Raw genomic sequence first — 27,150 nt, 5'->3', positions numbered from 1 at the left:
ACCAGGACCTGGGTCTTATCAGACTGGAATATTGTGAGGCAGAGACTTGAAAAAGAGACAGAGAAGAAGAAGAAGATTCAGAAGACTTTATTCATCCCTGGGAAGAAGAAGAAGAAGAAGAAGAAGATGAAGAAGAAGAAGAAGAAGAAGATGAAGAAGAAGAAGAAGATGAAGAAGACTGTTCCTGAGTGTTCAGACGCTGCAGGTTCAGTCATCTTCAGTCCGCTCACAGGAGTTTTACTGCGCTTTGTTGCCATGCCACTGCCGACAGTGCCAATGTGTGTGTGTGTGTGTGTGTGTGTGTGTGTGTGTGTGTGTGTGTGCATGCAGTAGGTAAACGTCTGTATATTTCTCACACTGCAGCGTTACAGATGAACCTGTCAGTCTGTTAGCTTCAACATCACTGTAAACCAGTCAGGTGATGATGATGATGATGCTGATGATGATGATGATGATGATGATGATGACAATGTACAGAAATTGCATTATATTTTAAATTCAAGACAATAATTAAAATAATGAAAATGTAGTTCTTCATGTGATTTCTTTTATTCAATATATGTTCAATACAATAAATACCAACTGAGGATAGAAACTGTCACATTTAAATAAAACCATAAATAGATATTACATCGCACAGAACACATGACACAGTAGCATGTAGATCACATGTTCAGACTACATGTATGTTCAGACTACATGTATGTTCAGACTACATGTATGTTCTATTGAGCTAAACTCTGCTCAGCTGGCAGGAGACAGCGGTTCAGTCCTGCCGCAGGACGCCGGGCCGGACGCAGGTGCATCCCACGGAGACGAGTCGTGTCTCCAGGCGGTAGTGGTAGCTCCGCCCCCCCGCCGCCGCCACACGCCGCAGCAGCAGCGCCTGGTGCATGATGGGTTTAGACTCCAGGCTCAGGTCCTCGCCGCCCTGCGCGTCGCGGCAGCCGCGCAGCGAGCAGCGCGCCTCCGCCAGGCCGGGCGGGAACAGGGAGTCGTCCTGGGTGACGCTGCGGGAGGAAATGCAACTTTAGGGTGGAGATGCAACAGGCAACGATCCGGGCAAAGGGCCGCCCCTGAAATCTGATTGGCCACCCTAACCCGAACCTTTTTTTCAAAACTACGCTCCTGTGTTTCAAGAAACCAAGAAACCTTCAGCAGGAGCCGAGAGAAACTGAACCAGGTCGGCTCCCGTCTGCTCGTCCCAAATCATTTTGTTCACCACTGATTTTGTCTAGTCAGATCTAGTAAGACTCGTTCTCTGTAAAGTCCTCAGAAATAAAGACAGAAATAAACAAACTTGAACTTGAACTTGAACTTTAATGTGACAGAAACAAAATGTCTGACAAGCTGAATGATGAAGATAAAAACCAGCAGCTGTTTAAACACATCCAGCAGACAGTGATGCTTGAAAACCTTCTGGAGAATTCTGATCAACACTTTCAGTTTCTCACTGCAGAGCTTCAAACTGCTGCTGTCCAATAGGAACGCAGGAAACACAACCTCCGACAGCTGAATCACACACACACACACACACACACACACACACACACACACACACACACACACTCACACACACACACACACACACACACACACAGCAGCGGGACCTCCCACCTCCTACATCCCTCCCCAGTCAAAATGGCCTGGACGTGTGTGTGTGTGTGTGTGTGTGTGTGTGTGTGCGTGTGAGCGTGTGTGTGTGTGTGTGTGTGTGTGTGTGTGTGAGCGTGTGTGTGTGTGTGTGTGTGTGTGTGTGTGTGTGTGTCTCACTTGTAGGTCCAGGGCGAGAGCGAGAACTTCCCCAGCGGTCTGACGGAGCGGCTGGGAACCAAAGCCTCGGGGTCGAGCTGCAGGGGGACGAACTCCACCGCCGCGCTGGTCGGGTCCGACGGCTTCCTGGTAGTCTTCAGGGAGGCTTTTGATTGGCTGCCTGGTTTCTCATGATGAGCTTTCGGCATCGCCTCCGCCTCCTTCATCATCATCATCATCATCATCATCATCATCATCATCACACACGCAGCCTGAGAAAAACAACATGAAGCAACAAGATGAAGTTTCTGTTTCACAACCAGAATCACTTAATGGGGCAGTAAGTGAGGTCAACACACACACACACACACACACACACACACACACACGCACACACTCCCCCCTTTTCAAGTTGTTTCATCTGATTAATTATCAGAGGACAGGCTGAAAACTATTTGTTATTTCATAAGAAAATTTTTTGGCAAAAATCTGAAAAAATAAACCTGATAAATTAGATAAAGTAGAAATGTTTTTTTTTCATTTCAGAATAAAGCTGATAAGAATAACTGGGCCAGCTCAGCTCAGTGTTTTACGGTCTGATATCGTAGTTCAAATTCAAAAAAGTCAAATCTGAATACAGCATTGAATCTGTAATGTGTGTGTGTTGTATTACTGAGCGTTTGAGCCAATCAGCAACTCACTACAGTCTGAATTTACATGGATCACATGGATAGTTTAGTTTAGTTTAGTTTAGTTTAGTTTAGTAAACTGCATTCATCTGAATTCTGACAGAAAGAGAAGAGTAAAAATAAGATCTGAGACAGAAACTGCAGCTTCTCTCACCGTCAGTTTGGACAAGTTTGCTGTTGGAACCATGATCAGAGCGTTCTTCAGCAGAAGTCTTCTGGTTCAAGCTGGACTCTTCTGGTCTGGTTCTGGACGGTCCTAGCTGTTTGACTGATGCGTTGAACAGTTTCCCTTCTTGGTCTTCAGAAGATCTAGACTTTGGGTCTGCTGATCTTCTAGAGTTCTGGTTCTGGTCTGTCTCTGTCTGGTGGAGTTCTCGATCGTCTTCAGGTTCAGGACGGCGGCTCTTAGCTGGTGGTCAGAGGTTCTGGACCGGTCCCTTCAGTCCTCTGGATCTCTCTCTGGTCTTCTGAAGTTCAGGATGCTGATCTGCAGGTGCGACCTGTTGGTTGTTGGCTCTAAGCGTCTGAGATTTATACTGATGAGACCAACGTGTCTGACTTCCCCTCATGACGTCGCCCGTCTTCATCCTGTGGTGCGTAAAACCGACCACACAGATCTGAATATAGATGGAATTTAGGTTAATAAGTCATCTTGCTTTGCCCCATTTTTTGGAGTCGGTGTTGAAAAGAACAGAAAGGTTTTCTCAGCCTTTCTCCTGCTGGGTGCAACTTTATTGACATTTAAATCTTTGCAGCTGTGTTCAGTAGATCTTCGTTATACACAGAGGTTTCAGACCTCATGATGTTAAATCATGTGATTCGTCTTTAGTTGATCTCAAATAGTTTTGTCAACAATGATAACATGAAGATGTGAGTGACTTTCAGTTTCTGCTCTGCATGTGAGAGCTGCACTCCGTTTTAACATCATCTGTCATACTGAAGTGTTTCAGCTCCTCTCTCCAGGTGTTCAGGTTCAGCCGACCGGCAGACTGAAGCTCTTTATCCACTAAAGTGGAACAAAATCTCATCCCAACTTCCCCGGGCATTAAAGTTTCCATTGTTCACTTGAATGTGTCTTGTATGTTTGTTGTTTGTATGTTTCTGTATATTTAGTTCGCTGTGAGTGAGTTTTCATGCCAAATCGATCATGAAGCAGTAAAGTTCGGTGTTTAAACATCAAAGGGATTTTTTGTCTCGGTGCCCGTAGATTGTGAGCGACGTCTGAATTCTGACAGTTAATTCGGTCAAACTTGAGTCACAACGAGACTTGAAATTAGGTCAAATTCTGCACAGTCAGTTTTATACGTCTGATGCAACTTTCTGATAACTGAAGCAACTCAACTGTTCCAAAAACTCAATCCGTCTTTATTTGATGCCGCGGACAAGACCAAACAGTGATAGTGATTTACTGATTTATTTACCTTTCAGAAAGGTTAAATGGTGAGATTGTGATATATTTATGTCTATATTTTATAATTTCAACAGTCTTCCTTCCCTCCCACGCTGCCGGCTCGGTCTGACCTGGTTTGACTGGAGGACCGACGCTCCGCAGCGATCTGCAGCAGTTCCGCTTTCTGCATCACTTTCCATCCTCAAACTGTGTTGTCATGGTTTCCCTTCGCTCCCCTTGCTTTAGAAATGCTTACAGGCCATTTTAGAGAAAGTGAAGAACAAATGCAGAAATGTTTTCCTGTGTGACAGAAAGTGTCCAGCGATGGAAATTATCCAAATCTGAGGAACATCAAACACTGAAACGTATTTACTTATTAAATTGTCGTATTTGCAAGTATGATGCAGTGTGATGCGGTGGAGGTTTCTCGTGAAAAATTGTCAAAGTATCGCTTTTTAAATTCAGTCATGCTGTTAATGCTCATCCATAGCAATGTGTGATACTTTGCATTTCATGGATGCACAAACAGCTCATATTCTCCCTGATGCTGATCTAGTTTGCATCACAGGTAAATCTTCTCCAAAAGATGCAGGTTGCTTTGATTCATGTCATTGATCATATTGGTGTTTGATCTCCATTAATCTGCATTTCATATGAATCTTGAAACCAAGAGATCAATGACTCGACTGTTCCTTTGATCAGGTGGTTTTGACTTTCTAGGACTCTGCCTGGAAACACCTTGATGCTGAGTGGGCGGGGCCTGTGGGTGAAGCTGAAGGGGCTTTCTGATCCTCTGATGTGCGTTTCACTCCTTCACTCACCATGTCATCATGTTACCATGTCATCATGTTACCATGTCATCATGTTACCATGTCATCATGTCATCATGTCAGCAGGAGTCCAGCTGAAGGACGAAGACCAGCAGAATATTTGAAACATCATTAAAGGGAAGCTTCAGGGTTTTCAGACCAACACAGCTGTTGATTGAATAACTGCAGTAATGTTATATACCCCATTGACTTGTGCTAGCATTGCTAACAAATGCTAAGCGGATGCTAATGGAATGTTTCAGAAACCAAAACTGTTTGAAAGTCAGAAGAAGTTGTCTAATTTATTTAATTCTGTCTTCTTCAGCAGCAGTTTAGTCGTTTTAATCTTCAGTCTGAACTCATCCGCTCTCTGTATCTTCTGATCTCACTTCCTTCAGAAAACTGCTGATTCTTCTGAGTCTTCCTGACCTGAAGATCGTATCGCTGCCTCTGTGAAACCTCAGAGCCGACCACATGAGAGGCAGAGCGCCGCTGCGCCGCAACGCTGGCACCGTGACATCACAGCAGGGGGCGGGGCCAAACCACAGGAGGCTTTCTGCTCTCTAAGCACCATAGATGGAAAAGAGGAAGTTGTGCTGACAACAAAAGATGCATACATGTATGTCGCTACAAGTATGTATATATATACAGTATATACTGTATACATATATATATATATACTGTATATATATATGATATAGATACAGGTATGTGTAGTCTGCTGAATTGTGCCTTTGTTCTTTACTTAGTAAATGATTTTTGATTTGTTTTATCTCAACAGCCTCCAGATACTCAGCATGTCAGGTTCAGGTTCAGGTTCAGGTTCAGGTTCAGGTTACTTTATTTGTACCCATAGGTAGATTTGGTTTGCAGTAGAGAGTCATCCATCTTGACACACATTTTAGAAACAACACAGACAGTAGACAAACATAATAAAAGTACTCAAAGTTCCAATCATCACTAAAACCAACCACTAAAACTAAAAGATAAAATAAATAAATAAATAAACGTTGCTTCTATATCATCTGTGCAATGTTGCTACGACTTGTTCATCTGAGTGACGGCTGCTGGAGCAAAGCTATTTTTATACCGCTTTGTTCTGCACTTTGGGACGATAAACCTTCGTCCAGAAGGAAGAAGCTGAAATCCTCTGAGCAGACGTTGGGAGTCGTCATTTAAAACGGAGCCCATTCTCCTCTGGGACCGTCCGGTGTGCCGGACGCTGCTGGGTCAAGCTGTGACTCACCAATCAGCCGACTAGACCATTTAACAATCTGATTCAGAAAGTTTCTGTTCTTTAAAGATAGGTTTCCAAACCATGACACCAAAGAAAAAGATCAAATCGATTCAATAAAAGCACAGTAGAATAAGGTCATCATGGTTTTATCAATGTGGAAATAGAACAGTTTCTTCAAACAAAACAAACGCTGGTGCCCCTTTTTGCACACGGCTTCACAATTTTCTTCAAAGTTCAGTTTTGAGTCAATAATTGTCCCAAGATATTTGTAAAATTGCACACATTCCACTGTCTGACCCTTAATGGATGTGACTTCATGTGTGTGGGCATGTCTTCTAAAATCAATGATCATGTCTTTTGTCTTAGATATGTTTAATTGAAGACAGGACTCCTCACACCACTTGACAAAGTCATTGACCGGGCCGTGGCAGGTCTCGCTGTCCTGGAGCCGACTAACAATAACAGAGTCATCTGCATACTTTAAGATGGTCCTATTTTCACACCTGCTGTGACACATATTTGTGTAGAGGATAAATAATAGGGGTGAAAGCACACATCCTTGTGGGGAGCCAGTTGAGGAGCAAACGTGGTCAGACAGAATTTATTTACCCTCTCTCTTTGTGTCCTATTAGTTAAAAAGTCAAGGATCCAGCCCACAAGATTGTTACTCAAGTCAAATTGTTCTAAAAGCCTACTGGGGTTATATGGGGTTGAACTGTGTTAAAAGCAGAGGAAAAATCAACAAATAGAAGTCTAACATGAGACCCATTTCCCTCCAAGTATTTAACAAGTAAGTTAAGCAAAGTGACTGTGGCATCCTCTCCTCTGTGGCCTATAAGCAAACTGCATGGGATCAAGTGCATGCTCAGTTTTCCTTAAGATTTCTGACTTTACCAGTTTTTCGAAGGTTTTCATTAAAATTGTGAGAGCAACCGGTGCGCATGTCAGTTGGTTGGGTGTGTGTGTGTGTGTGTGTGTGTGTGTGTGTGTGTGTGTGGGGGGGGGGGGGCGTAGGTCTTCTGATCTACTTCAGAAACATGGAGGAAGGAGAAACTCACAGTACAGGAAGTACAGGAATGACGCAGCAGACTGACGGGAGGATGTCAGTGACGCTTTGGGGTCACAGCTTCCTGTGTGTGTGTGTGTGGGGGTGGGGGTGGGGGGGGGTGGGGGGGGGGAATTTCTCAGATGCTCTCATAACTTCAGAGGGATGGAGAATGTGTTTGTATATTTTGGGTTTCCCAAAATCAATCTCCTGCATTATCTTTAGTGATTAGTGATTTAGTGATTAGTGATTTATTCATCTGACCACCTTGATATTATTTCTATCTTTCCTGCTGCTGCTAACAGTTCTGCTAATCATATTCAGACCCATATAATTAACTCTGCTGCTAAAAAAATATTCAACACTATTTGCTTGGATGAAGAGATAAAGTTGCTCCTGTTCAAACCAGAAGAAAACAAATTCTCAAGAACTGGATGAGCGTGTTGGAGCAGGGAAGCAAACTTCATGTCTTCTACTCAGTATGAAGGACCTGATGACAGAAGTTAATACTTCAGATAAAAACCCTGGGACTCTTTTTGATACCAATAATAGTGTTGTGAAATAATATTGAGCACACTCCAGAAGAATGGGAAGTTTCTACCCACTGAAAACACTCTCATGTTCGAGCTCCACTATCGACGTTGACTTTTGAATGGAAACACCAGAAAACAATCAATTCAACTTTATTTCAGTGAGGGAGAACGCATGCGTCAGCCATCGAGAATTGAACCTCGATTTTGTAGCTTGGACGCAGCCATCGGACGCAACGCAACATGAACACAACGCGAGCAGCGGAGCATCTTTCACCGCTGGTGAAGGAATCAATCCTTCGATGGCTGATGGCTGCAGTAGAGCAGAGCCGATTCTCCACTTACTGTTTCTCAGATGAAATTATAATGGCCAAGTGTCATATTTCATATTTCAAACATGCACTCAAAAGCCCAGTCTGGACACTTCTGTTAAACTCTGTTTTTTGGCCAAGATTTTAAAGAAGGTTGTTTATAATCAGTTAACAATATACATGAGCAGTAATGATTTATTTGAGAAATTCATGTCTAAGTACGGAACAGAGAGCACTCTCCAAATGAGCTTCTTACAGCAGATTCTGGTTCTGGTTCTACTGGATCTTAGACTTTAGCTGCCTTAGATATGGATCATAGCATCTTAATCATCTTAATCATCTTAACTGATCGTTTCAGAAGTTCCTTGTGGTTTTAGAGATACAGATCTCACTTGGTTTATTTCTTCTCTCACTGGCAGATTTCTCGATATAATCTGATGACTCAACTAGTCAACACTCAGTGACAAGCTGACAGTAAATGTTGGATCTCTCAAAACTTTCTGCAACAAAATGAAGAAAAGTCACAGGATGGAGCAACACTAACTAACCTCCAGTCACGTTATATCAAGCTTTAAAGACACTGCTAAAACTCATTTTTATAACATTTCACTGTTAATTTAACTCTTTTAGTCTCTATTGTTTTATTTACTTGTTTTATTTCAGTTATGTCTTGTATTTGCTTTTATCTATTTTATTTTCTTCTATTTAAAGCAAGAGTAACATTTGTTATGAAAGGTGCTAATATTATCAATGTTTATTATTATTATTATTAATAATAGTAGTAGAGAAAACAATAGAAAGGTTTTAAAATGCGTATGCAGTTAAGTAAATATAAAGAGAAAGTAGGGGATTGCATACCGACAAAAATGTTACATCAAGAACAGAGCAAAAATATCATCATATTACATAAGTAATGCCCATTAGGTCAGTGTATACATATGAGGGCATACATTTACAACCAGTAGGAAACAAATCAATAACAATTTATCAGGAATAGGCCTACATGAAAAATATAAGATATGTAAGATACGCCTATAAAAGAAAACTACAGGGAAGGTCTGAGGTCAGATTGAGCCACATTGAGGCTGAGAGGAGCCAGGTAGACCTGGCTCCTCTCAGCCTCAATGTAGAATTTGAATATATTTTTCATGTAATTATTGTTAAATTCTACTTTTGCATCGGAGTTACGAGTGTGCGGCTTCTCCCTTCTTTTGATGTTATGTCCTGTAAGCCAGCACCTCAACAACATACGTGTGCGTTTTTTCTTTTTTTCCTTACTCCTTGCTATACATCAGTCAACACTTAAAAAATATACATGATCCCATCCCATACAGTTGGATTTGGCAAGCAGATGTCTTCATGGCCAGTAAATACAATTTTCTAAATGAGTTTCAGTTTTGTGTCAGTAACCAGCAGACATGAAACTTCTTATCTGTAGTTTGTTTTTAAAGCTGCAGCTTGGGCTGCGTTTGTATCAAGAGTCAAGTCAACTTTATTTACATCACCGTTCATCACAAAGTCTGTGTCAAAGAACAAGCTGACCAGTACAACACAGTCTTCTACTGGTTTCTACTGGTTTCTGACCAGTAGAGCAGGCGGGGCTCGGTGCCTTGCTCCAGAGCATCTGGGCAGTAGATTCTGAGCAGCAGAGTTTATTTATTCCCGTTCCACACCAGATTTTTCCAGATTTTGTCGGTCTGAGATTCGAACCAGCAAGCGTCCCGTCACGCGGCGGCGTCTCCCTCAGACTGACGGCTCTACAGCTGACTCACAGCGCACATGCTCAGTACGTTAACCAGGAATCAAACCAACAACCCTGGCAGTGCCTTGCTACAGAATCATCTGCCATTATCAGCAAAACAGTCAAAGTCAAAACATGTAAAATATTTTTTCACGATCTCTCGGTCAAAATGTTCTTGTTTCCTTTCAAACATGTTTCATGTAATGTGAGTAATCTGTTTTTCTGTTGTCGATTTGATTATTTCTACCTGCATCTCATGAAAAATCTACAATAGGCCTGCATGCAGAATATCTAGGTGTTGTTTCACTGTTTGTAGTTGTGTTGCTGGCAGAGATGTTATCACAGAAGAAAATGTTTCAGTTTCATCTTAGAAATTTCGAAGACGGTGTTTCCATTCCCTGTTCGTGCAGCATAGTAGATGGACTGGAAAGATAATGGCTGCAGAAATCTCCCCTTGGTTTCCACTGAGCGATTACCATCATCTGCTTATCAGCTGTGAGATCTGATGGTCAGGGCAGATCGGTCACAGATCTGCACTGAGACAGGATAAATAGATCTGCAGTCAGAGAAGTTAGACAGAAGAGACCGAGCGGACAGACACGATGCTCCGAAGCAGCGCCTCCAAATACCTGGTGAGCTGAAGACAAACTCTCATTCATATGAACTGATGGAATCACACGCTGCTCTGTGCTGATTATCATTAAAACGGTTACAGCCGATAAACAACATCGATTGTTAGAATTCAAATGAAGAGATTCGTTCCAAAATGAGATGACGCTTACAAAATGATAGATGGTATCACTTGAACACTTGAGCAGAAGTTAGTTTACAGGACAAACAGCGTTTTGTAGCTGACAGAAGGATATATTCAGGATTTTATATTGTAGGGATATGAAGATGGTTTTTATGCTGTTATGTTCTATCTGGAACCCAGGTTCCTTAGAGCCGATCCTACAGAGGAGAACCAGAATATTGAAGGTTCTTCATGTTGTTCCACTGAAACATCTAAAGCTCTTCTGTTCCTGCTGCTGTCAGGTTTTCACTGACTTGTAATACCTGCCTGGTTTATTATCTATCTTTGTTTTTTTTGGTTGTTCAAAATGTATATATAGCCTAGCTTATATTATATTAAACATGCTTAAGAAAATAAAACAAAAAACAAATGGAAAAACTTTTTTTTTTTTTTAAACTTTAGTTAGTTAAGTTTTTTTTTTAAATTTTCATATAATTTTAAAATCTTCCTCCCCTCCTCCTCCTCAGGTATTGTGCAGTGCATTATGGGTAATCTGCTGGGCCAGGGAGAGACCTCCTCAGTCTTCAGGATGTGACTCCATGTTGTCTCTCTCCTCTCCTTCTCTCTCTTCCTCTGAAGGAAACGGAAACATCCACATCAGATCTTTGTCTCCCTGGAGCTGGAGGTGAGTCGCCTGCCTTCCTCTTCTTCTTCTCCTCTCTTCTACCTGCATTCTTCTTCTTCTCCTCTCTTCTACCTGCATTCTTCTTCTTCTCCTCTCTTCTACCTGCATTCAGACTTCACTGCTAGCAAATTCAAATTTTAATTGTCTTAGTCTCCTTCAATTTCTGACAGTTTACCTGAGAATTTAGTTGTAAACTCTCTTCTCACCGGATCATCAGTACAAATCATGTGGTGTGGCCAAACTTTGTTCAAACCCAAAGAATTTTATTTTAAATTCTAGTCGAGATCCCAGGGTTTCCAAAGATACCAAACGTCATGATGAATTACAGGGAAATGTGTATAAAATAATACACAAGACATCTAGATGATTTGCATTAGATGTAATGGTGCAGCGTCTTGGGTTTGAATATGTCAGTTGTACGTCACATATTATATTTATAATATGTGACGTTGTTGTACAGTATGGAAAATATGATGAAAATGACAATTAATTGATAATTTAAGCAGTAACGATTTATTTAACAAATGGTTTCTGTTGAAAACAGTAAATTAATTATGAATGGCACACAAATGATCTTTGATCAAATGATCTCCTTCACTGCTTTCGACAAAATCACAAAATCCTAACTGATCGTCTAAGAGACATTGCTCTTAATTGGTTCATGTCATATTTCTCTGTTGCTTTGGATAATTCTGTCTTGAACTATGGAGTACCTCAAGGTTCCACCCTGGGTCCTACTGTCTTAACAACATAAATAACATTTTCTTTTGTTATATGCTGATGATACACAGCTATACTTCCCAGTAAATCTAAATGACAGCAGCAGCCCTCACACTCTTAAAGACTGTCTAGCAGATATTATTTGTTGTACGTCGTTTTTCTGCAACATAAGGTCAGATCTGAAGTTGTTGTTATTTGCCGTCTCTCTCTGCAGATCCACCACAGTAGAGAATCGAATTCCTTCCACCATCTGGGAGGCCGAGTGCAGCAGCGCCTCCTGTTCCGGTCCGAACCCGGGCCAGGCGGACGGGCCGGGCCTCAACTCTGTTCCCATCTACCAGCACGTCCTGGTGCTCAGCAGGAAGGAGACGGGGAAATGTTACTCCGCCTCCTACCTGACCGTCGCCGTCGGATGCACCTGTGTGTGGGCCAAGACCGCCTGAACCGACATGAACATCAACTGTTCTGGGGAGGAAGAGAAATCGTCAAGTTCATCATTTAATATTTCTGAAGTATCCACTCTGTTAAAGTGTTAGCATTTTGCCAACAAACTTAAGTTGCATATTAACCTTTCAAACCTTTAAAAAGCTGTAATTTGTTGTAAGAGCAGCATTATAAGTAAATGATCTCCAGTGAATCATATCCACTCTCCAATATCTTCCTCCTCTACTCTCTAATATGCTTTTATCTTGAAGTGAAACAAAGAAAAAAAGAAAAAAATACCTTCTTCCTCTCTCCTCTGTTATTCAATAAAGCAGAAATACAAAAAACAAATCTTTAATCTGTTCTGTTGTTTGAATGTAGTTCTCCAGTTAACCAGATGAATATGCTTTTAAATTGTTTCAACATGTTGGAGGTTATTACAGAGAATATTACAAACATAATGTATGACCAAATGAATGTAATGTTATAAATGTCTAAATCGTGAGAAGATACAATGAATAATTAGTGCTATGATGGAAAATGAATGTAATTAAAGATGGTATATTTTTACCTAAGGCATAAAAATGATTCCTAAAAACACAAATGCTCATGCCTGACATGTTTAAATATGTTTTTGTATAGAACACAATAGAATAGAAAAGCATAACTGAGTGTTTGCAGTGTGTGTGTGTGTGTGTGTGTGTGTGTGTGTGTGTGTGTGTGTGTGTGTGTGTCAGCAGAGTGTCGAGTCTCATGACCAATAATCCTCATGTTGTTCTGCAGGGAATTCATTCAGAGAACAGACTGAAATCAGCTCTAATTAGCTGAATAAAGGAACACACTGTGGAGATTAGGTGTGTGTGTGTGTGTGTGTGTGTGTGTGTGTGTGTCAGTCAGCATGGCCATGCATGTGACACTGATTGGTTTGGAGGACTGAACAGCATCCAGACTCCCTGACAGTTACAGCACTGCAACCTGAGGGAATGGCTTTCAGTAGAGTAGAATAGAACAGAACAGAATAGAACAGAACAGAACAGAACAGAACAGAACAGAACAGAACAGAATAGAATAGAAGAGAGAAAATGACTCCCACAGCCTGAGTGAATCCCACAGAGAGAACAGCTCAGGTAGGTTTGTTTCTTCCTTCTGTTGTCTGGGTGCCATGACCTCTGACCTCTGACCTTTCACCTCCTTACTGCTGGTTCTAATGTTGTTGATGGATGAGTTGAAGCTGATTTTATTTTTATTCTGCTGACCTGCTGACCTCAGTGGAGCAAAAAGAAGAAAACCAAGCAGCTTAAGTAAAACATAATAGAGTCAAACTTTATCAGACAGTTCAATACTGATATGAATTTACTATCAAGTGACTGTGATGTGACTGAAGTCTGCTGAGCTTCAGATGACGCAACAGTGTGAAAAACAGATCGATATCTAGGGTCTGGGATAGATTCAGATTCAGATTCAGATTCAGATTTAGATTTAGATTTAGATTTAGAGTTAGAGTTAAAGTTAGATTTATATTTAGAGTTAGAGTTAGAGTTAGAGTTAGATTTATATTTAGAGTTAGATTTAGATTTAGAGTTAGAGTTAGAGTTAGAGTTAGAGTTAGATTTATATTTAGAGTTAGAGTTAGAGTTAGATTTATATTTATATTTAGAGTTAGAGTTAGATTTATATTTATATTTAGAGTTAGATTTAGATTTAGAGTTAGAGTTAGAGTTAGATTTATATTTAGAGTTAGATTTAGATTTAGAGTTAGAGTTAGAGTTAGAGTTAGATTTATATTTAGAGTTAGATTTAGATTTAGAGTTAGAGTTAGAGTTAGAGTTAGATTTATATTTAGAGTTAGATTTAGATTTAGAGTTAGAGTTAGAGTTAGAGTTAGAGTTAGATTTATATTTATATTTAGAGTTAGAGTTAGAGTTAGATTTATATTTAGAGTTAGAGTTAGATTTATATTTAGAGTTAGAGTTAGAGTTAAATTTAGAGTTAGAGTTAGAGTTAGAGTTAGAGTTAAATTTAGAGTTAGAGTTAGAGTTAGAGTTAAATTTGGAGTGGGGGCAGGGTCAGTGGATACAGGGCCAGTGGGGGTGGGGTCAGTGGATACGGGGTCAGTGGGGGTGGGGTCAGTGGATACGGGGTCAGTGGGGGCGGGGTCAGTGGATACGGGGTCAGTGGGGGCGGGGTCAGTGGGGGTGGGGTCAGTGGATACGGGGTCAGTGGATACGGGGTCAGGGGGTTAGGGTTAGGGTTAGATCCGGGCGGGGTGCTGTGAGCTGGATGAGGAGCGGAGCCTCAAACTTAATTTTTAAACACATGCATGTAGTTTCCCTTAGGAGCCGGTCTAGTGCTTTTATTCTCTCTGTCTATTTTTAATAATGATTAATGTAGTTGTTGATTTTATCATGACCATAGGGTTTTTGTTGTCAATGTTGGAGTTGTGAAAATAAAGGTACTTTATAAATTCTAAATTGTCTCTCTCTCTCTCTCTCTCTCTCTCTCTCTCTCTCTTAAATTAAATTCAAAGGGGCTTTATTGGCATGTGAAACATATGTTTACATTGCCAAAGCAATTGTGAAATAAAAACAAAAATGTACGTACAATTAGTAAAGATCTTCTAGAATAAATAAATGTGTAACCAGAGCTGTGTAACATTGCAACATTGCAATCAAATATATAAATAAGAATAGGTAAAATTAACTTAAAAATACAAATAGAAAAATGTGGACATTGCAATTAAAAAATATAAATACAAATAAGTGAGAACTGTGTAAACACTGCAACAACTCTCTCTTTCCCAGCATGCCTCGGGTGTCGCTCGCCCTCCCCTCTGTCTTCTCCCTGTCTGTCCTCAGTCGGCTCCTCCCCTCCCTCCCTCCCCCCGTCCGGGACGTTGACGTCCCTCCTCTGTTCCGGGAGCCGTTCATCCGGTCCGGTTACCGTCCGGTCGGTTTGCCGTGGAGAAGCTACTTCCTCAGTCTGTTCCAGCTGCACAACGAGACGCTGAGCGTGTGGAGCCACCTGCTGGCCGCCGCGTGCGTCGCGCTCCGCTTCGCCGTGTTCGCCATCTTCTGTGGCGGGGTACAGTGACCACTTCCTGTTTCTATAACCTTTATTTATCCAGGCAACTGAGTCAACTGAGCATGCTCACTATTTTACATACTGTCACACACTGTCTCTACTGGTTTCTACTGGGAGCTGACCAGTACAACACAGTCTTCTTAATGATAGTTGATGAAAGAGGTGAGAGTTACTCAAAAACAAAAAAACCTCTAAACCTCCAAAAAAAAAGAGAGAGAGAGAGATAGAGAGACAGAGAGAGAGAGAGAGAGAGACACAGAGAGAGAGAGAGACAGAGAGAGAGAGAGAGACAGAGAGACAAAGAGACAGAGTGAGAGAGACAAAGAGAGAGAGAGAGAGAGAGAGACAGAGACAGAGACAGAGAGAGAGACAGAGAGAGAGAGATAGAGAGAGAGACAGAGAGACAAAGAGAGAGAGAGACAGACAGAGAGAGAGAGAGAGAGAGACAGAGAGACAAAGAGACAGAGTGAGAGAGACAAAGAGAGAGAGAGAGACAGACAGAGAGAGAGAGACAGAGAGAGAGAGACAAAGAGAGAGAGAGAGAGAGAGAGAGAGAGAGAGAGAGAGAGAGAGAGACAGAGACAGAGAGAGAGAGAGAGAGAGAGAATTTGAATTTAGAGAGACACACAGACACAAAGGGGCGCGTGACAGACAGACAGGAAGAGTACAGCAGGAGTCTCCAACCATGAGCCATCATCATCATCATCATCATCATCATCATCATCATCATCATCAGCTGTGTGTCTGCAGGTTTTCCCTCCAACCAAACTCTACAGCAGCTGATTTCAGCCATCAGCACCTTCAGGAGCAGCTGATCAGAGAAACCAGCTGCTGTAGAGTTTGGTTGGGATGAAAACCTGCAGACAGACGGCTCTCCGGCTCCTGGGTGGACTCCAGGATCCCATGTCTCAAAGACAAAGGGCTTTGAGGAACCTTTAGGGTTCTCTCTTTAAGGTCTCAAACCTTGAGCCGTGGATTAGCTCCGCCCCTCTGGTAGAAGGTGCTGATCAGAGAAATCACCTGCTGTAGTGTTTGGACTCTCAGTCTCCATGGCTGCAATCAAATAGTCAAAAAAATATGTCCTAACTCCTATTCCTAACCACTTTTCCTTGACCTCGTTGGAAAACGTCATGAGGTTAGGAAAAGACAACGCGGTGCTAAGAGAATCCGACTGCACTTACACTAGGCTGCGTAATTATGCGACGGCGGATGTTAATGACGTGGGTCTGCCATGTGAAACTGTTCTGAAGATGGACTACTAAAAGCATCTTAGATACTTCGCCCCGTGCGTTCTTACCGTGTTGTTTCATGCAGGCTATATAAACGTGGACAACCCGCTGAAAAATATTGCTTCATCACCAAGGTTGGAATTGAAATAAAAAAGGAATATAGGCTACCAGTCACAACATGGTTGTCACATTGAGAATGGTTGCTCACGCTCACCCTCCTGTCTGCTCATATTTATCAACATGAATCCCAATTAGTATGATTGTATGAAAATAATTGTTAAATTCATGCAAGATAGGCAAAACATGTTACAAATCTACTACTGTACATATCATCATTCTTAAGTTTCAAACATGTTGAATTAAAAACATCATCTGGCTAAAAACGTCTCATATCCCTTTTTCTTGAAAGACAGACTTCTGTGTTATGGTTAATATGCTGATTATGATCTGATTATAAGCCTATGCATATAATAGCTTAAGAACCACCACACAACTCAGTAAACACCTTGAAATGTTGACTTGATTGTGCTTTGAAGTTGTTATGGCTGATTCAGGCCTCTATTAAGGAAAGGGTTTCAGCATCTGTGACTTAAGTAAAATTAATTAATGATATTCCTAAAGGCTGGCAATACAACAACGCTCAGAATGAAGAAATAACTAATGCAAACTGAGCATAGGTTACGCTACAACGTTAACTTCACTTTGATCATTTTACAACAGCAGTGTAACGTTCATAGTTCGCCTCTATGGGTTTAACATATTGTTGAAAGTTCAAAACATATAAGCATATTAGCAAGTTATGGCATAAGATGGAAAATGCTTAATAAGCAACGGTAACTTGCATGATGATCTGCGTCCCTTGTCGGTCATGATCGTTTGTTTTCGTGAACGGCTGAATGGTGCGTCTCTTTAAATGTTGCTGCCGCAAGGAATTGTGGGACGGCATTATCTCCTTTCCTTTCGTAAAGGATGGTCCAGTGTATCCTATGCTAAAGGAGCTAAGTAAGGAAGCATTGAAGCACCTTTCCTTAGCATGTAGAGAATTCGAACAGCTTTTATCATGGCTGCCACTTAGATACTTCGGGGTCATTTCACTCAGTTAGGAACTTTCCTAAGCAAAAAAGACTATTCGACCGCAGCCCATGCCTCCTGGTTTGAGACTCCTCCTTTCGGGGTTCTTCAGATTGGAACCAAAGGGGAACCCCAGTAGGTTCCCTGAAGAACCCTTCATGAAGGGTCCATGAACCCCGGCTGTACATCCAGAACCCTCTAACATATGGGGGTTCTTCAAGGAACCTTCAGGGATATTTTATCTTGTGAGGATCCCCAACTTGCCTATAGGAACAAGCCCTGATGGAACCCTTGTTTCTAGAGAGAACAGTTCAAAAGACCAATCCAGACGTGTGAGCAGACTCCACGTCTCATCAGGTCCTTTCAGTCTGTAACCGTCTGTCTCTGCAGGGCGTCCTGGGCGTCCGGCTGCAGGGGGCAGAAGGTCCGGGGTTCTCTCTGGACATCGCCTCGCTGCCTCTGGTCCTCTACGTCTTCTCAGCTCTGACCTACCTGAGCTGCAGGTGGGTCAGCAAACATCTGATTGGCTGCTGTGTTTTATGGGTTTCACTCGGTGGTTGTAGCTGTTTTTTGACTCGAAGATAAGAAACATTTCTATCCAAGTGGACAGGAGGCAGCAGCTTTGTCTCTGTTTTGATTTAGATTCATCAGTCATCTCTGCGCCTGCAGGGGGCGCTGTGTTGTTGCCCTGCTGTGTTGCCCTGCTGTGTTGCCCTGCTGTGTTGCCCTGTTGTGTTGCCTTGCTGTGTTGCCCTGCTGTGTTGCCCTGTTGTGTTGCCCTGCTGTGTTGCCCTGTTATGTTGCCCTGCTATTGCCCTGCTGTGTTGCTCTGCTGTGTTGCCCTGTCTTAAATAGTAAAGCTTTAAAGACGCCATGAAATGAAAAATGAAAAATAACTGATGTCACTAGATTTGTCATTTGGAAATCTGTCAATACACAGAAGCGAATCCCTTGCTGCCACTTGCTGGTTCTTTACACTAAAGTAGCGTTGCATGTTGCAGCAACACTATACAACACTATACAACAGCTTAAGTCGTCCACCTGCTGCCTTGACCCTCTGCCCACAAGCTTTTTTAAAAATGTTTGTAGCTGTTTGGCGAATGAGCTATTGCAATTTGTTAACAGCTCTCTTTTGTCTGGTGTTTTCCCAAATGCTTTGAAAACTGCTGTTAATAAGCCTCTGTTAAAGAAGAGTTGCCTGGATGCCTCTGTGATCAGTAATTACAGACCTATTTCCAATGTCCCTTTTATTAGTAAGATCCTGGAAAAAATTGTCTTCAACCAGCTTTACAACTATTTAATTTCAAATGCCCACTGACCATTTCCAATCAGGATTTAGACCTCGTCATAGTACTGAGACGGCCCTTATTAGAGTTGTGAATGATCTTTGTATAAACACAGATTCAGGCAAGCTTTCTATCCTTGTACTTCTGGATCTTAGTGCTGCATTTGACACTGTTGATCACACAATATTATTAGACTAGAAAATTGGGTTGGACTCTCTGGCCCAGCCTTAAATTGGTTCAAGACCTGCAAGGCAGGAACTACTTTGTGTCTATCGGTGACTTTGTCTCTGAAAGGGTCAGTATGACATGTGGAGTTCCACAGAGATCATTCGATCTGAATTTTAACAACCATATCAATACCATTACAAGATCAGCTTTTTATCAACTTAAAAATATAACCAAAGTACCGGGTCTTATGTCAAAACCTGATTTAGAAAAGCTGATACATGCTTTCATTACCAGCAGGTTAGACTACTGCAGTGGTCTTCTCTCCGGTCTCCCCAAAAAACCTCTGGGCGGTTACAGCTCATTCAGGATGCTGCTGAGTTCTGACTAAGACTAAGAAAACAGAACACATTACACCAGTTCTTAGGTCACTGCACTGGCTTCCAGTGTGCCATAGAATTGATTTTAAAATTCTGCTGCTTGTCTATAAAGCGCTAAATGGCTTAGCTCCAAAATACATTTCTGACCTGCTCCTAGGATATGAACCACCCAGACCTCTGAGGTCCTCTGGGACCGGTCTGTTAGTTGTTCCCAGGGTGAAAACTAAATCAGGTGAAGCTGCTTTTAGTAATTATGCTCCAAATTACTGGAATAAACTTCCAGAAGAACTGAGATGTTCCCACTGTCAGCTCTTTTAAAAGTCGGCTCAAAACATTCCTTTTCTCTGTGGCCTTCCGCTAAATCATCTGTATGTAGATGTAACAGGGGTTATTATCTTTATTTATTTCTTTTATTTCTTTTATGTGTGTTTTACCTATTTTATCTCTATCTTTCTTTCTTTCTTTCTTTCTGTCTTTTTTTAATGTCATTTTAAATAGTTGTGGTGTGTGTATGTATTTTTTTTGTTTTATGTGAAGCACATTGTATTTGCCTTGTGTATGAAATGTGCTATATAAATAAAGTTTGCCTTGCCTTGCCTTGCAGCGCCGCAGCTCACCTGCTGCAGTCTCACTCGGAGCTGGCGCATTACTCCCTGTTCTTCCTGGACTATGTGGGCGTGGCGGTCTACCAGTACGGCTGCGCTCTGGCCCTCTGCCTCTACAGCGCCGAACCCGCCTGGACACACAGCGTGGGACAGGTGAGGACAGGTGTGTGTGTGTGTGTGTGTGTGTGTGTGTGTGTGTGTGTGTGTGTGTGCATGGTCTTGTATTTCTGCACCTTCCACAGAAACATTGAACTGCTGTTCATGAGTGTGTGACATCATCTGTCCCAGGTGTTCCTCCCGGCCGCCGCCCTCCTCGCCTGGTCGTCCTGCGCCGCTTGTTGTTATGCGAAGCTTCGTTACCGCCGGCCGTATCCGCTCCGCAGGAAGCTGTGCCAGGTTTTGCCGGCCGGTCTGGCCTACCTGCTGGACATCAGCCCGGTCGCTCACCGCCTGGCCGCCGGCAGCTGGACAGTAAACTCTGCTCTTCCTCTACACGGCCTGCAGGTGGTGCTGCTCCCTCTCTATCTACTTCCTGACTTTTCCTCTTTTCTATCTTAATATCCATTGATAATTGGAGTATTAGCCCAGCCAGAACAAAAATGCCTTGTGTAATTAGCCCATTTTAAATTAAATTTTGTTTGGTGTAAACCTTCAATAAGGAGAATATTATGGCTGATAGCATGTAAATGCTCAGTGCTTAGTGGATATCGGCCTCTTGGTTTATCCTCCTGTTGGCTCCGGTGATTTTTGGCTCCCTTCCCTCCTGCTCTGCTCTGTTCCGTCTTTCAAAATCCCTCGCCAACATGCAGCCTCAGCAACAACGAAGCTAGCTGTCTATCTATGATGGAAAATAGATTGGTTCCTTGATAATCAAACAAACCCAACACAAAAATAGCTAAAACATGGGTTCTGCAGACCGTTCTTCTGGCTCAGAGAGACTAACCAGGAGCTGCACCTCCTCTCCATGGCCTGCAGGCAGCACTGTTTCAATTCTTTCAATATCTTGACTTTAAAGGAACAGTTCACCCCAAAATGAAAATTCAGCTGTTATCTACTCAATCCCATTGTCAGTTAAAACTCCTTGAAGTTCCACCACAAAGTGACGAGTCGTCTGTGTGACAGCTGATGTAAAATAAAATCCTGACGCTAAAGGAGTCAACGAGTTTCAGATTCATCTTGTTGGAGCTTTAAATATTCTGTGACTTTTATCCTCCATCGACAACTGAGGACTTTACAGCAACAGCCTCTGGACCAGTAATGGATTTAAACAATAAAGTCACATTTTCCCAACGCAGAGCAGAAAGCTTGGTACTAAAACAGAAACTCCTAGTGATGAGGAAATGTATCCCCATGTTACATAATGGAATAATAAACCTGCTGTTCTGGCTTCAGAATGAGGCTCTGTAGAGTTCGGGGCTGAAATGTGTTGCAACGGCGCTCGCTCGCTTGTAGCTCCGCCCATCACCGAGCAGCTGAACTGGCAGCGTCTTTAAACTCCAAAGTGGGGGGGGGGGGGGGGGGGGGGGAGATGTGAGTGTTAGGTATCTTGCTCAGGGGCACTGTGTCAGGTCGACCAGATTGAACCCGGCCCTCCAGTTGGGTTCCAGCTCACTGACCATCCGCCTCATGTTGTTTCTCCACCAGGTGGTGCTGTTCACACTGGCGGCCTTCTTCTTCTCTTTCCCCATACCTGAGCGCTTCTCCCCCGGCCGCTATGACATCATCGGCCACGCCCACCAGCTGTTCCACCTGCTCCTGTCCCTCGCCACGCTCGCCCAGCAGGAGGCGCTGTTCCAGGACTTCCTGTGGCGGAGGCCGGCGCTGCTCAGGCGCTTCGGAGAGCGGCGCCTCCTGCTGGCCTGCGCCTCCTTCCCCTGCCTGGTGCTCTGCAGCGCGCTCACCGCCATCGCCATGAGGAGGCGAGCTCGCACCCGACTGATGAAGGAGCAGAGGTAGAGGAGGAGAAGGAAGAGGAGGAGGAAGAGGAGGAGGAGGAGGAAGAGGAGGAAGAGGAGGAGGAAGAGGAAGAGGAAGAGGAAGGGAGGAGGAGGAGGAGGAGGAGGAGGAGGAGGAGGAGGAAGAGAGGAATGGATTTAAACTCTTCATTTCATTCAGAAAACAACAACAGAACAGCAGAGATTTTGGATCAAACAGACAAACCAGAAGCAAATACAAGTCCAAAAAGAATCAAAAAGATCCAAAACCAGAAAAACCTTCATGTAACCAGAAGACCACCAGTGTTGTACTGGTGGCACTGGGAGCACACCAGTACAACCTACAAGTGCTTATCAGTGTTTTATCAGCTTGGATGTCATGGTTAGGGTTAGGGTTAACCCCCTAACCCTAACCCTGTCTATAATAGATTTCCTCTGTTCTATTGTCTCAGTTTAATAATCAAACTGTATCTAACTGTATCTAACAGTCCATCCTTCACTGGTTGGCTGCAGTGCCGCCATGTTGGAGCCAGCTGGAGCCACTGGAGCCATTGGAGCCACTGGAGCCAGCTGGAGCCACCTGGAGCCACTGGAGCCACTGGAGCCAGCTGGAGCCACCTGGAGCCACTGGAGCCACCTGGAGCCACTGGAGCCAGCTGGAGCCAGCTGGAGCCAACTGGAGCCACTGGAGCCACTGAAGCCAGCTGGAGCCAGCTGGAGCCAGCTGGAGCCAGCTGGAGCCACCTGGAGCCACTGGAGCCAGCTGGAGCCAGCTGGAGCCACTGGAGCCACTGGAGCCACTGGAGCCACTGGAGCCAGCTGAAGCCAGCTGGAGCCAGCTGGAGCCAGCTGGAGCCAGCTGGAGCCAGCTGGAGCCACTGGAGCCACTGGAGCCAGCTGGAGCCACTGGAGCCAGCTGGAGCCACCTGGAGCCACTGGAGCCAACTAAACACTGGACAGGAGAAACTGAGACCGAAGAGATTATTTATAAAAAGTTGGTATTTCTTTCATTTAAACAAAGTGAGAAAGTTTTGAACATTGAACAGCAAAGCCTTCCTTTAACTTGAACTATCAATCAATAACTGAAATGTTATTGATGATCATTTACTGATCCGCTGTTGGGAAATTATCTTTTCTCCAGCAGAGGTCAGGGGTCAGGGGTCGGGGGTCAGGGGTCGGCGGGGGTCAGGGGTCGGCGGGGTGGGGGTGGGGGGGTGGCTCATAACTGAAAATCAACTTTCCACTTCTACAGCCTCATTCTCATGTTGAACTCAGTCAGCTGTCAGACAGTCAGGTTCTGTATTAACAGCTTGAAAAATGATAAAGTTCAGTGTGAAACAAAATGATGTTTGATCCAGTAAATCAAAATGAAGAACAAAACCACTGGAGGGAAACAATGTTTGAACTTTAATACTTCAGTACTTTTCTGTTAATCTTGTCTCAATATTTCTCCATCTTAAATATTATATATTATATTATATATACTACATATACTAGTATATATCTTATACACATAATTCTGAGGTATTTACTGTTGATTTAAGAAGAGTTTACTAAGCAGTTGTACCAAGCAAACAGGAGCTTTTTGTTTGTTTTATTAGAGCGTGTAAATTTGTCTGTGCGTGTGTGTGTGTGTGTGTGTGTGTGTGTGTGTGTGTGCGTGCGTGCGTGCGTGCGTGTGCATGTGCGTGTGCGTGCGTGCGTGTGCGCGTGCGCGTGCGTGCGTGTGTGTGTGTGCGTGCGTGTGTGTGCGTGCGTGCGTGTGTGCATGTGTGTGTGTGTGTGTGCCTTTACCATGTGTGTATGCGTGACAGATCCTCAGGCAGATGATCAACAGTCTTCCAGTCTTACTGGTTTCCTGCTTTAGTGTTTTTTACATTTACGTTTTTCAACCTTTATTTATCCAGGACCAGTGGACAGAGAAGAAAGGTTTTTACACAGAGGAAAACGTCATGTTCGTTTTGTTGAATTCTCTTGAATTCTTTCACCACACATCTGATTACAGATTATAGATTACAGATTAATCAGCTGACGTTGTTTCCATGTTTGATCTGCTGTCAGAGTTTGAAAAGTGGAGGAACAGTTAACTCTTAGTTTCCTAACATGAAGAGTGTTTCATGGCAGAGTGTCGGTGCAGATCTGTAGTTTTATGGCTATGTAAACATACGCAAATGTTAGTTAGCTAGCAGCAAGTTGTAGAATACACAGCTGTGTGTTGCGGCCGTTTCTATGGTTACCGCACCGAGAGTGCTAGGTGTTGTTTTGGTCATTTTTGACCTATGCCAGCGAGGGGCGTCATTTCCACACTTCCCATTAATTTTCTATGTAAGTGGTCACACAATGCATTCTGGGAGCTACGTTTTGTCACGCTGGCCGCTCAACATTTACATAAAGTTGAGGTTGAGTCCACTGCAAATCAGGAGCACCCGTTGAGACTCGCCCGTCGAGACTCGCCCTGAAGCCTCGACGCCCGAACTGCAACCAACTCAGTTTGTTCATCCTGCACTGAATGACAGAGGAAAACTATTCATGAGAGAGATGGGAAGGCAGAGAAGGAAGAAGAAGAAGAAGAAGAAGAAGAAGAAGAAGAAGATGAAGAAAGTTTCTACTGGGAGCTGACAGTACAACACAGTCTTCTACTGGTTTCTACTGGGAGCTGACAGTACAACACAGTCTTCTACTGGTTTCTACTGGAGCAGTTGGGGGTTCAGTGTCTTGCCGTCATTTCTTCGTTGTATTCTAGTTGACTTTGCAACGACTTGTGACAAATTACATCCATCATAGAAAGCAGTTTGTTTTTGTAGAGTGTGCAGTTCAGTGAGCACCAGCCAATGTTCATCAATGTTCATCAATGTTCATCAATGTTCATCAATGTTCAGACCTCCAGAAAATACATTTCACAGTTCAGATCAGATGGATCGTCCAACATCAGGTCACACATTGGATCACAATACGCAGCGTTCACATTCAGCCTGTAACATCCAGGAAGCTTCAGTTTGAAATGAGGTGAATGAACTTGAACCTGAGAACATGACAGATCCTCCTCCTCCTCCTCCTCCTCCTCCTTCTTCTTCTTCTTCTTCTTCTTCTTCTTCTTCTTCTACTTCTTCTTCTTCTTCCTTCTCTGCCTTGAATAGTTTTCCTCTGTCATTCAGTGCAGGATGAACAAACTGAGTTGGTTGCAGTTCGGGCGTCGAGGCTTCAGGCTAAACAGAGATGAACCTTCATCTGCATGAATAAAAATAAAAAGACAGAAAAGACATTTTGATCGTTCCTGACTGTATTTACACTTATTTAAAAAAATGTGATACCTGACTCTTATAAAAACTATTGACAGCACAAATTAAACAATTACAGACTGGAAATATGAAATTGATAAACCTCAGCAGCAGCAGACTTTATCAGCTGGTGAGACATAATAAGTAAAAGGAGAGAGTGTGAAAGAGCGATGAAAGAACAAGAGAATGAGGAAGTCACAAACCCAAACATTGTTTTCAAAATAGTAAATGAAGGATTTTAATTCAAAACTGCATTCCTGTACATTATCTGTCTCAAATTCAAAGAAACAACAGTGGATCCTGGAAATATATGCAGTCAAATATTAATAACCAACAGTTTGATTCAGCAGCTTCTCTGTCTGTGAAAGACTGAGAAACTTTGGGAATATTTCTCTAACAGTAAAGTTTACGTTCCTGTTTGGAGAAAAGATCGTCTCTGTCTGTTTCCATCAACTTTCAGAGTTTTCAGAGTTTTCAGTTTTCAGAGTTTTCAGTTTTCAGAGTTTTCAGAGTTTTCAGTTTTCAGAGTTTTCAGTTTTCAGAGTTTTCAGAGTTTTCAGAGTTCAGTTCAACTTTATTGTCAGACTCAGAGTCCATTAAAAAACATACAACATTATAAACACTCAAACAAAATACAATACATAAATAAAAAGAAAACATTGCCACTTTTTATAAAAGACAGTTAGACCAATGTTTCCACAGAGGTGACTGGTATCGTACAACACAGACTAGGATTTGACAGCAGCATGATAACGGCGTTCTGAGAATCATTCAGTCGACAGATAAATTTGTTCATCAGATTTCTCAATAGAGCCTGGAAAGTGTTGACTCTTGCATTACAAAACAAGTCACTTGCACTACACCACCTAGGTTTTTTAAGCAATATATAATAGTTGTCAGTGTTTTCAAAAGTTTTCAGTGTTTTCAGAGTTTTCAGAGTTTTCAGAGCTTCTGGTCTTTGGGTTTCCAGGTTTTTGAATGTCTTTCTTTTTCAGTTTGCAGGTTTTGGTCCCCAAGTCTATTTTTATTTCTTTAGTTTCATGAATGCTAAGCTATTTGGCCAATTTAATTTCAGTTCTCTCTCTCTCTCTCTCTTGCTCTCTGTCTCTCTCTCTCTCTCTCTCTCTCGCTCCACCAGTCAAGGGTGAAGCAACGGTTACTGTTACTGGGTGTTGCTGCTGATAAAATGCCAGACAGTTTGATATTCTGTCCAGAAGCCTTATCAGTCCCAGCTGCCTGTGGGCGAGAGACATTCACCCACAGGCTTTTATTAAACACAGAGCAAGGCACTAACATAAAATAACAGGCGATTGTGATAAATGAACAGGTGATTATAATCACATGACAGCCACAGCCAATCAGCTGTGTGTATAGTAAAGCACCAGATTGGAAGGAAATGTATGTGACATCATACAGAAGCTTTGAAAGGCAAGAGAGAAAAAACATTTTGTAATTCTCTTGTTGGATCCAAATAAAGTTTCATCTAACTTTATTTTATCAACAGGTGAAAAACTGTCTCAGTATATTGACTGGTGAGCGAGCTAACAGGCTAACAGGTAGCATATTGACTGGATTCTGATTGGTCCGGAGGTACTGTCATTAGGCTATATACTGCCATAAACACAAGAGGAGAAAATATTTGACAAAATGTAGTTATTTGGATCTTGTTTGCCTGATGAAGGTAGTATTATGCTTGTAGAGAGTGTGCGGGATTATATTTGTTTCTCAGTATCTACCTTTTTGGTTTTTGTCCTATGAACCTGTCACTCAAAGACTTTTAGGTGTGCAAAAAATATTTTTTCTTTGTTTTTTTGGATCCACCAAGAGAATCCCCAAACCTTATTCACTTCTTGCCTTTCATAGTTTCCATCAGTGGCTTCTGTATGATTCCCATAGCTGCTGTAAAGCCGCAGCTGTTCCTTTAAGCAGCTCAAACAGCGGAGCGGCTGCATGTTTGTTCTCAGTCCGCTGTGTGTTCAGGCTGTCAATGTGTAAACCTGTTCTCTACAGCCGGAAACTCTGCTGAAGCCACTCCACAGATATTTCTGCTGTAATC

General features: G+C 42.6%; 2 protein-coding genes across 2 annotated transcripts; one reads left to right on the top strand and one right to left on the bottom strand.

Moving 5' to 3' along the window:
• Window positions 1-574: 574 nt before the first annotated feature.
• Window positions 575-2,870, bottom strand: LOC139913157 (interleukin-17A). Its single transcript, XM_071901117.2, has 3 exons — window positions 2,596-2,870; window positions 1,774-2,024; window positions 575-1,010 (listed from the first exon to the last, which is right to left on the bottom strand). The coding sequence occupies exons 1-3, from the start codon at window positions 2,626-2,628 to the stop codon at window positions 767-769; spliced, it is 528 nt and encodes a 175-aa protein (XP_071757218.1). The 5' UTR covers window positions 2,629-2,870; the 3' UTR covers window positions 575-766.
• Window positions 2,871-14,867: 11,997 nt separating this feature from the next.
• Window positions 14,868-21,838, top strand: LOC139913156 (membrane progestin receptor beta-like). The gene is made up of 5 exons (XM_071901116.1): window positions 14,868-15,146; window positions 17,837-17,949; window positions 19,882-20,035; window positions 20,171-20,386; window positions 21,527-21,838. The coding sequence occupies exons 1-5, from the start codon at window positions 14,868-14,870 to the stop codon at window positions 21,836-21,838; spliced, it is 1,074 nt and encodes a 357-aa protein (XP_071757217.1).
• Window positions 21,839-27,150: the final 5,312 nt, after the last annotated feature.

The sequence above is a fragment of the Centroberyx gerrardi genome, chromosome 1 (assembly GCF_048128805.1).
Source record: "Centroberyx gerrardi isolate f3 chromosome 1, fCenGer3.hap1.cur.20231027, whole genome shotgun sequence".
Taxonomy (NCBI): Eukaryota; Metazoa; Chordata; class Actinopteri; order Beryciformes; family Berycidae; genus Centroberyx; species Centroberyx gerrardi.
This window is presented reverse-complemented; position numbering and strand designations above follow the sequence as displayed.

Excerpts from the sequence above, each read along its gene's own strand:
- LOC139913157 (XM_071901117.2), bottom strand. The coding sequence starts at position 2,628 with ATGGTTCCAACAGCAAACTTGTCCAAACTGACG. Across the intron at positions 2,025-2,595 it reads CAAACTTGTCCAAACTGACG|GCTGCGTGTGTGATGATGAT; the intron begins GTGAGAGAAGCT and ends TGTTTTTCTCAG. Across the intron at positions 1,011-1,773 it reads CTCTCGCCCTGGACCTACAA|CGTCACCCAGGACGACTCCC; the intron begins GTGAGACACACA and ends TTCCTCCCGCAG.
- LOC139913156 (XM_071901116.1), top strand. The coding sequence starts at position 14,868 with ATGCCTCGGGTGTCGCTCGCCCTCCCCTCTGTCTTCTCCCTGTCTGTC. Across the intron at positions 17,950-19,881 it reads CTGACCTACCTGAGCTGCAG|CGCCGCAGCTCACCTGCTGC; the intron begins GTGGGTCAGCAA and ends CTTGCCTTGCAG. Across the intron at positions 20,387-21,526 it reads TTCCTCTACACGGCCTGCAG|GTGGTGCTGTTCACACTGGC; the intron begins GTGGTGCTGCTC and ends TTTCTCCACCAG.